Raw genomic sequence first — 10722 nt, forward strand, 5'->3', positions numbered from 1 at the left:
ACCTATATTATAGCTCTATAAATGAAGCACACAGACTTTATTCGAGCCACAGAAAGACAAACGTTTTGCTGAAAATGCACAATACACAATTCATTATGTAAATTAACAACGATTCGGGACCAATATAATGTAATTTAAAGGAAACCTATGTGAATGGCGCTCTGTGGCGCGGCAGGATTTTCTGTCGGTTGCATTTAAATCCACGTCTGAAGTTTCCCGCTCTGTTCAGCATGCAGTATCACGTGTCTAAACAAATAGCACGTGCTGTCAGTGATTTCAACCACTAGAGGCCGCTCTCGCACTGTGTAATGACACCAGACCCTTTTCAGCCGCTCCAGCAATGGACACAACCCGGAAAACTATCGGCATGGATTTTTGTCGATAACCGATAGTTCCAGCAATCAACTATCGGTGCCGATTAATCGGCAAAACAGATACATCGGTCGACCTCTATTTTTGATATCAACAATTGCTGTACTTCAGGTCTGAGGATGAGCAGAGAAAAGAAAGACAGGGGAGCGGGAAAGAGATCAGGAGCCTCAGGTGCCGAACGCTGGCAGTGAGTGTGCATGTTTTTACATGATGTTTTAGGAGTTTATGTGTGTGCTTACATAAGAGCATTTGCATGTGCATGTAAAAAGGGCATATCAGGATAGGATTAATGCCCGAAAATATATATGATATATCCAACATATATATCATCCTATGTACACTACACTCATGTAAAGTGATATATTCTATGTTGCAAAACATAACTATATTATCACACCACACTGTATGTTCAACTTTATCCCCAATCATATAGTATGTAGGCTGATATATACTAAATAGCAAATCTCAACTATTTGATTACTTGTACCATCACAAAATGTAACTATATTATCGTTCAGCTCTAATCTGCTAAATGCAACTATGAGGCATGAAGATGTTAAGATAATATAAATATTAACATCATGATTAGCAACATTTAAATTTGTATTCTGAAAAGCACTAGAAAGCACTACACAAATAAATTTGACTTGACTGAATAACCAATGAAATTTGAAGTGAAGTGACGTGTGGCCAAGTATGGTGGCCCATACTCGGAATTTGTGCTCTGCATTTAACCCATCCAAGTGCACACACACACTGTAGTGAATAGGGCTGCACGATATATAGAAAATATTGAAATATCGCAAATGTAAATATCGCGATATGCATCTATGCTTATCTATGCTTGTAAATTGTGTATTTGTTCTTTTTTTTCTTTCTGACTGTTCACTTGCCTTTAATCATGTTTGAACATTCTCAGACTATAGTTTTTGCTGTGGTATATGAAGTACTACTTAAAGTGTATGGAAAGCAAAGTCACAATGATATAAAATTAGTGTCATTAATTTTTTTGTCATTCACATTGATGTTAAAATTACATTTTCTGATTTTGTGACATTTTTTTGTGTACTGAGGTGTACTGCTACAACACTGCTGGTCACTTTCAGAAGTTGTAGTGATTCTTTCTTTTCCAAGAAAGAATGTGAAACAAATTGGTTATATTATTTTTTGGTTATATATATTTTTAAATATTTTAAAATATAATTTAAATACATTTTTCACACTTTAAGCAATATCGTATCGCATATTGAATATTATATTTTTTAACAAGGTATCGCATATCACATTTTTTTTTCAATATCGCACAGCCCTAGTAGTGAACACACACCCGGAGCAGTGCAGCGCCCCAGGGAGCAGTTTGGGGTCTGGTGCCTTGCTTAAGGGTCTCACCTCAGTCGTTGTATTGTGGGTGGAAGAGAGCACTGTACATTCACTCCCCCCACCTACAATCCCTGCCGGACCTGAGACTCGAACCTGCGACCTTCGGGTTACAAGTCCGACTCTCTATCCATTAGGCCACAACTGCTCCAAATGACAATGCACAGCACTCAAAACATGACTGTCTATTTCCACTGTTATGACTAAACTAAAATTGATAACAATGATTTCTAATGTCTCCCTTTCTGACTCATTATATGACTGAACTACAGAAAATATTAGGGGTGTAAGGCTTACAAGATGTAAGGCTGCATGAAATCACAACATTGCTGTGATTTAGTCAAACTCTGATCTGCTCTGAGTTTGGGTCGCTTTAACATGCATTTGGGAGGAAATGTGCGGCAAGCATCTTCCCAACCTAACAAAAAGCACTTATATAGGCCTGAACGATTTTGGAAAATAATCTAATTGCCATTTTTTTTTTTACCAATATTGCAATTGAATATGCAATTATTTTTTTAAGCCCTACAATCCCTGCCGGACCTGAGACTCGAACCTGCGACCTTCGGGTTACAAGTCCGACTCTCTATCCATTAGGCCACAACTGCTCCAAATGACAATGCACAGCACTCAAAACATGACTGTCTATTTCCACTGTTATGACTAAACTAAAATTGATAACAATGATTTCTAATGTCTCCCTTTCTGACTCATTATATGACTGAACTACAGAAAATATTATTTATTAAACTGGATGCCATCTGTTGAATTTCCTGCCCTAATTCATGTATTGTACAATTTACAATATGACAATTCAAAGCTATTCATATATATATCATATAATTATATATAGCTATTTAATTTAAATTATATTTATGCAGTATGCTAATAATTCATTTCAAATGTGTTTATGTACAGTTGAAGTAGCTCAGTGAAGGTCATCAGAAAAGCAAGATGAACACACACAACAAGAACACAGACTGTATGAACGTGTGTTTATGGGAATTTGTAGACTTCACGTGAATGAATATCTGGCAAGAATGAGACATGAATCTCGAGGAGCAGTTAAAGACAGCAGAATGTGTGTACATTCATGTGCGTTATTCATTTTCAATGAGAGGTGTAGGGATGGAAAAAGACGGAAATCTGGGATGGAGGGATGAAGGAGGTGAGAAAGGGAGATGAGTGGAAGAATGAAAAAGTGAAAGCAGACCTGCTTCCTCATCCTCCTCATCCTCTTCCTCATGGTCAGAACTGGATGAGGAGTGATCGCCCGCGGCCGAGCTTATGGCGTTATTCACCCCACGGTCACCATACAGCAGCCCTGAAATACAGCAACCATCAGAGACAACAGACGGGTTCAGTACAGAGAAAGACGACGACAACTGAGCTGGAGTTCTACCCAAATCACACAAGGACACTAACATGACCCGAAAAGTAATGACACATGGTGGAAGAACAGAAAAAAGCAAAGAAAGAGACGAATGAGTGAGAAAAGCAAGCAGAATGATATGACAGACTCTCTGTTGACAAAGAAACAAAGCACATTTAGCTACAGAATCATCAGAAGAGGCGAGACCTGTCAGGAATGACACACCAACAATCATAATGACAACTGCAACAACTAATCCATAAATACACAACAATGCAAACTAAAGTAGATTGCAGAAATATAAAAACAAATCTGTTACTTTACCACACTACTTTACTATTACTAAGGTAATTCAAAGTCACTGTAAAAAACATATGTAAACATGTGAACTGCACTTTTTAAACACTGTCTGTTAACTTTAGACAGACTTTAAATAAATAAATAATAATATATATATTATCTTATTACATATATTATCTTAAGGTCTAAGTCTTCAGTAATGAAATGCACTGTAACTGCTTGAGTAATTTCCATGTGCCGTTTTGAAGTACGTTCATATATACGCTTTCGAACATACCGCGTGTAGCGTGCCAGGGTTGCTAGGTTTTCACAACAAAACCCACCCAACTGCTACTCAAAACTAGCCCAATCCCGCATTCCAGGGGGTAAAATACCAAATAGTCGAACACACCTCTTTACTCTCGCGTGTCACGTGACAGAGTGTAATCGCAACCTCTGCGGTTGAAAAATCGTGTTTTTTTTCATATCGCGATATTATCGCAAATGCAATTAATCGTTCAGCCCTAATTATAACCCAGCTGTTGTCAAAAAAAAGAGAAGCTTTAAGGGCTCCCTGCGATTTCACGTCCAAATAAAAGCTAGATTAACGTTTGAAAATTAAGAGAGCCATACATAGTGCAATTTTACAGCTGTACCATAAGATATATATTTTTTTATTAGATTTTTTATTTTACAGTGAAAAATCTGAATAGTAATATTTTTTTATTTTGTTTATTTATACAATACAACTATTATTATTATTATTATTATTATTTTATATTCATATAGATTTATAATCATAATTTTTTTTTAAATGAATTAAGGCAGCCATAATACTGTATTAGTACTGTAATTAGCACTATTAATACTGAATTTTACAGTTGCATTGTAAAATAAAATTATAAGTTTTTCTTAAATACTTGATATTTTTATTTTACAGTGAAATATTACAATAGTAATATTTCTTTGCATTTTTTAGTAATAAGAATTGCTACAAATAAGAAATATTATTATTTAATAGTCATAACGACATATAGCCATAAATAAAAGCTTTGTCATTTCAGTTACTGTAAAATACAATTATAATTATTATTTTTCTTAAATACTAGATTTAATTTTTACAATGTAAAATTATGAAAAAAAAAATATTTATTTTGTTTTAATTTATATTTTGTAAAAATCATCATCATGATAGTCAGCATCATTCATACTGATATATATAATCACAACATTTTTGACCAAATTGTGCAGCTCAGCAAACCTGGAGTTTTTTTTTGCGCATTTTATAATTGCAACTGCAATTTTTATCAGAAAAATCACAATTCGTTTTCCCCCCCCCAAACGGAGACCTAGCAAGATGTGTAATAAGATGCATTTTTTTAATAAAATGCTGAATAAATGTAAAATATATATTATGTAAATAATGGACAGATAAATTAATCAATATAGTTCAAGTGATAATCAGCATAACAATACAAAAGACACACAAGTAATGTCAAAACACAGCCTACTGAAAGAAATAAAACAAACGACTGTTGGTTCAAGTGTGAAAGTGGATCGTTTGTACCTGGATGGTTTTGTGGTGAGGAATGCACAGAGGTGCCTGGGGTTCCTGAGGGCGGCCTCTCTTTATCAGGGCCCTGTGAGTTAGGAGGGCCCACAGCGTAATGATGGCTCATGGGATTGTGGAGGTTTTGGTCGTAGTGTTGTTGAACTAGAAATACATCAGATAATACACAATCAATAAAATTGATCCAAGCATGTTACATGTGTTCGACTGCATTCTGTTGCATGAACATACATAATGAATTCAAACCGACCTGCATTTGATTGGCCGTTGACAGTGGCTGTTTGGCTAAGAGGCGGGACTCCATAGCCCGGGTGAGCTGGTGTGGGCGTGGCCCCGATCCCTTGAGAATACTGTTGCAAAGAACTCTGGGTAGGTGGCGGTGGCATTACTGAAACAATGGGTGGCTGCCCAGCGGCGGTTTGGGAGGATCTCAGCGTGCCGTACTGGTTGCTCCCAGGGGCTGATGGGTAAGAAATTATGGGGTACAGCGGGGCGCCGAGGTTGCTGCCGCTGGACGCTGGCACCAGGCTGGGCTGCAGCTGCTGAGGTTGGGGTTGAGTTTGCCCCTGTGAGGGGTGACTATAAGCCTGTCCGTAATATCCAGCTGGCATAGCGTACGGCGCAGTCTGCTGGAATGACTGTACCGGGGCGTTTGAGTACTGATGCGTTCCTGGTGCTGGATATGGCGACGGCCCTGAGCTGTTCTGGTAATAGTTCCCACTATAGCCTGTGCTCGAAACAGGGATTTTGCCGGTGGGAGGAGCGCTGTGTCCCGCCACGGTGGGGTAAGCAGCAGGCGGAGCAGAACTATAGTAGCTGGATGCAGGATACATGGCAGGGTACATCTGTCCTGGACCTGGCAAAAACAACATGTATTTGATTTGTGCTTTCAGCGTGCAAATGAGATGGAAACGTGACACATAATCATTAGACAAATCACATGTTTTATACAAATTGACCTGTAAAAAACAACAGCAAGTGAAACCTGCATCAATTTTCATTTCGTTTTAAAAATAAGTGATGGTAATACCACAATACTGAATGATTGAAGCTAAACACCTTTAGTTTTATATATATATATATATTTAATTATATTTCTCATTTTCATTCAGTTTAACATAATGTACTAAAACAGCTAAAACTAAAGATAACAGACATATTAAAAATAATAATAAAAATGGCAAAACAATAAAATATACAAAATGTAAAATTATGAGAATAATCAAAATATTAACAAAAACTACAATATAATGTAATATAAACACTGCATGGTACTTTAAAGAATACCATTTTAATAGTAAGACTTTTTACACAAATTTCTTCCTGGCTTTTTGACAACATGCACCTGTCATTCCATATTAAATAAATGTTAGATGTTCATTAGAAAACACCAAAACAAACTGTTATTAACGCAGTTTAACTGTAACATTGTCAAAATTATGTTCACGTAATATAAAGTACAGCTCACATTCGCATAATCTCAAAAAAGCTGTGCAAAATTACATTAAAACGTGTTTTAAGAAATTAAACAATAAATGTTGGTTATTTGGGAATATTTGGCAAATATTTATCACATTCTGCTGAAATCTGCGCCAGATATGTGCAGTTATGCGAACTCAGCTTGCAACTAATATAATAAGACATACAATCAAGACAGTGACATATTTAAGTTCCCAATTCAGGTAAATTAGTCTTAACAGACAATAACTCGGACCTTTAAGCCTTTAAAACGAGAAAATTAACAACTGAGCTACCTGAACTGAACTAGCCGCTAACGGGCTAACGACAGGAGATGAAAACACACTGCCTTTAGTCCTCATTAAAACACATCCAAGCTGTTAACGTTATACGATTTTAATGACAAGTACAGAAACATGTTCCTGTAATACTGTGATCTGTCGCGGTCGAAGTCCCCACCCCAAAGACGCAGATGACAGCTGCTTAGCTAGGCTTAGGCCTTTAGCTAACGTAGCTAGCCTATCTTATCTTCTTAAAGTGGATTTGACTAGGATTTTAGCATTTAGCAACTTAATTTAGCAGTTAGCATTTTAGCTCAACACTTAGCCAGTTATCTTTGCATTTGAATGTGCTATTGGTGTTAGCTTTAGCGTGTTAGCTCAGGTGTTTTCGCTTTAATCCCGTACCGTTCTGACACGGCGTCGCCGCTCCGCCTCCGTTTTGAGTGGAACTCATGCTGTAATTATTCACGGACGAGTTCGGATTCGCGTAACCCTGTGTGGACATCTCTATCCGAGTGCCCCGAGAGTATACAACGCTGTCACCAGTTGTGGGTCTCCATCGACCTGCCCACAGCTGAGCGGAGGGTTTGTCTGACTAACGGTGATGATCGCGGGCCGGTGAATCCAGACATCGGTAGAGGCGGCACTGACAGCTCTTCAAAATAAAAGCCCTAATAAAATAAAATAAAATAAAATAAAATAAAATAAAATAAAATAAAATAAAATAAAATAAAATAAAATAAAATAAAATAAAATAAAATAAAATAAAATAAAATAAAATAAAATAAAATAAAATAAAATAAAATAAAATAAAATAAAATAAAATAAAATAAAATAAAATAAAATAAAATAAAATAAAATAAAATAAAATAAAATAAAATAAAATAAAATAAAATAAAATAAAATAAAATAAAATAAAATAAAATAAAATAAAATAAAATAAAATAAAATAAAATAAAATAAAATAAAATAAAATAAAATAAAATAAAATAAAATAAAATAAAATAAAATAAAATAAAATAAAATAAAATAAAATAAAATAAAATAAAATAAAATAAAATAAAATAAAATAAAATAAAATAAAATAAAATAAAATAAAATAAAATAAAATAAAATAAAATAAAATAAAATAAAATAAAATAAAATAAAATAAAATAAAATAAAATAAAATAAAATAAAATAAAATAAAATAGCACCCGAAAAAACTGCCCTTTTGTCCAAAATTAAAGATGTATTTTGTAGTACAAGCAGGTGGCTCATCTAGAGAGATCTGATCCATCATTACTCGCTTGTAAGATACTGTATTTAAAAGGAGACATTTGTGCTTTATTGTTACATCTGTGTACATTTTGTTAAATGCTGGAAAAATATAAATATGAACAGCTAAAATTCATCGTGTTCTACGCCAATTTTCCACAAATTAGTTGGGTTCGGTTCATTGACTTTTCCCCCACATTTATATAGCGTTTTGTACTATATTTCAGATTTGAAATCAGCTTCACAGTAATAAACACGATTCAACAATTTAACAATTTTGAAACAAATTTCAGCCGTAAAGTTGTAAGAGTATTTCATATCAGAACTAAATGGCTATATAGTAGCCTATTTAAATGTGTATGTAGTATTTATTATATTTATTTGTTAGTTTTAGTTTATTTAGTTTCAGTTATGTTAGTTACCTAAACTAAACAAACATGAGAAATGTTGCCTTGCCAGCTATCTGGAATAAGTTTTATTTTTTATATATTAATTATATATATATATATATATATTCTATATAATTTTATTATATAATAAATATAAGTTTATTTAATTTAAAGTAATGAACATCAATTATGAAATTAATTCAATTAAGCTATAAAGCAGAGGGCAATAATGTCATTATTCAGCGCAATTTAGATTCAGTGTTGATTCGATCCAGTGTAAGTGTTAAAAAGGTAATCAATTATGAAATGACTTCAAAAACAGCTCTACAGAAGACAATAGTGTCATTCAATTCAGTTTTTGAAGTTTTTTGAACACAAGCTTTTGTCTTCTCATCCAATAGTGTTAGTGCAGTCAAACTGCAAATATTTTCTGAATATTACTCATCTTTCCAGCCCCATCTGAGCGAGTCAAAGGCGACAGTGGCAGTAAACATTGTATAACATCCCCTCCTGGTCCCATGGTGTGTAAGGAATGTTTTTTTCTTTTTAAATTAACCTCCTTTCGACCTCCAGTTAAACTCCAATCTGGGATCAGTATGTCTCCTGAAATTATTACAGTTTAATTTATTTATCTAAAGCATAAGATGTAGGCTATATTCAGATGACAGGAATTTAAAAGAGGAATTTACTTAGTGCTTATAACAAAACGTAAGTAATTGCACCATACAGATTGACTAATTAATCTGTTGCTTTAAATGTCTTATAGTCATATTAGTCATAGTCATGGCCCAGATATCCAGACCAGTGCAACCATGGGGTTTGGGCTGAAATGACCATACTTGATGGTCTTGACTGCTGATCTTTGCAAAAGCATCAGTGAGCACATTTTACAAGACATTTTCATCCATAGTATTAATGCTGAAGAGTTTACATTTGACTCTTATATTTGCTTATTTGGGGTTATAGTTATTTTATGATGTATTATTTATCATACTTATCTATGCTATGACTTCTGAGCAATAAATGCCACTCCCTTTTGCCAAGAAGACAACACTCTGTGTCTGTGCTGGAGGCAAGTATCACTCACATAATAGCAATAAACTGAGATTAGTAGGTAGCAACAGGAAGGAATGATTGACAAAGCTGGATGGAAAATAACTGTCTCTGAATCTGTTACGAGCGCTTGATTCATCGTTGCTCAATGATGCCACTTCATCAGATTAGACGTAGTTCCTTCCAGAGAATCACTTTATATCTACTGGCAGCATACATAACAACCACACTGCAAGAGAAACCACTTCTTCAATCTGTGTAACAGTCACTTTTATAAATAAAACATGCATTTATGCATGTATGAATAAAACAACAAATTCAGTCAAGTAAAAGCAATTAAAATATCTTTATTGTTAAAACATTATCAATAATCTTTAAAATAGTTAAACATACTTTCTAAGTAAAAGTAGCTGTACAACAGATACTTTGTAAAACCCTGTCTAACTTAATGAAGCTCCAGGCTTCCTAAGTGCTATAGAACCATTAGTAGTGCTAAAGTCAGCAAAAATCACAATCAGAACACATTTTACTTCCATAATGTGACATATTTGAGTGAAAATGATATTTAGTTATTCAAAAACAATACAATGAACCACAGGACTTATTTTGTCTGTCAGGAACTGATGTGATAAGTGTTTTGTATTTGAATGCATTCAAGCTTTTTGGAAAGTCAATTCAGAAGTGGAGCGATGATTTTTGTGATGAGAGATTTGCAAATGCAAATATTATTTTCCCCGGACTAATGTGCACTGATGAATAGCTCACATGAAGAGCACTCAGTGTGAATTATGAAAGTAAAGAGATTTGATTCCATTTTGACTTCAAACATTCAAATCACTCACAATCTCACAATAAAAATAATTCCGAACCAATCACAGCAGTTTAGTACTGAACCTAAAACAGAGTGCATTATTTTCAGTCAGGTGCACAATAACTGTTCACTATATACACTACAGGCCAAAAGTTTAGAATAATTAAGTTATATGTATAAAATAAATGCTGTTTTTTTAACTTTACATTTATAAAAGAATCATAAAAAATAAAATGTATCTCGGTTTCCACACAAACATGAACTGTTTTCAAAATGTTTCTTGAGCATCAAATCAGCATATTAGAATGATTCCTGAAGGATCATGTGACACTGAAGACTGGAGTAATGATGCTGAAAATTCAGCTTTGACTCACAGGAATACATTTTAAAATATATTAAAATAGAAAATAGTTATTTTAAATTGCAATAATGTTTCACAATTATTACTGTATTTTTAATGAAATAAATGCAGCACTACTGAGCAGAAGGGACTTTTTTGAAAA

At 34.0% G+C, this 10722-nt stretch overlaps 1 protein-coding gene across 1 annotated transcript in view; it reads right to left on the minus strand.

Moving 5' to 3' along the window:
* The window catches only part of LOC107552327 (protein transport protein Sec24B-like), a 24216-nt gene extending 16873 nt beyond the window's left edge, over positions 1–7343 (minus strand). Inside the window, exons 1-4 of the mRNA XM_016234188.1 lie at positions 7115–7343; positions 5221–5826; positions 4968–5114; positions 2963–3073 (exon numbers count right to left, since the gene is read on the minus strand). Coding sequence (XP_016089674.1) covers positions 2963–3073; positions 4968–5114; positions 5221–5826; positions 7115–7214 — 964 coding nt within the window. The 5' untranslated portion in view covers positions 7215–7343. The remainder of the gene's footprint in view (positions 1–2962; positions 3074–4967; positions 5115–5220; positions 5827–7114) is intronic.
* Between the last annotated feature and the right edge of the window lie 3379 nt (positions 7344–10722).

The sequence above is a fragment of the Sinocyclocheilus grahami genome, unplaced genomic scaffold (genome assembly GCF_001515645.1).
Source record: "Sinocyclocheilus grahami isolate Dianchi unplaced genomic scaffold, SAMN03320097.WGS_v1.1 scaffold447.1, whole genome shotgun sequence".
NCBI classification, from domain to species: Eukaryota; Metazoa; Chordata; class Actinopteri; order Cypriniformes; family Cyprinidae; genus Sinocyclocheilus; species Sinocyclocheilus grahami.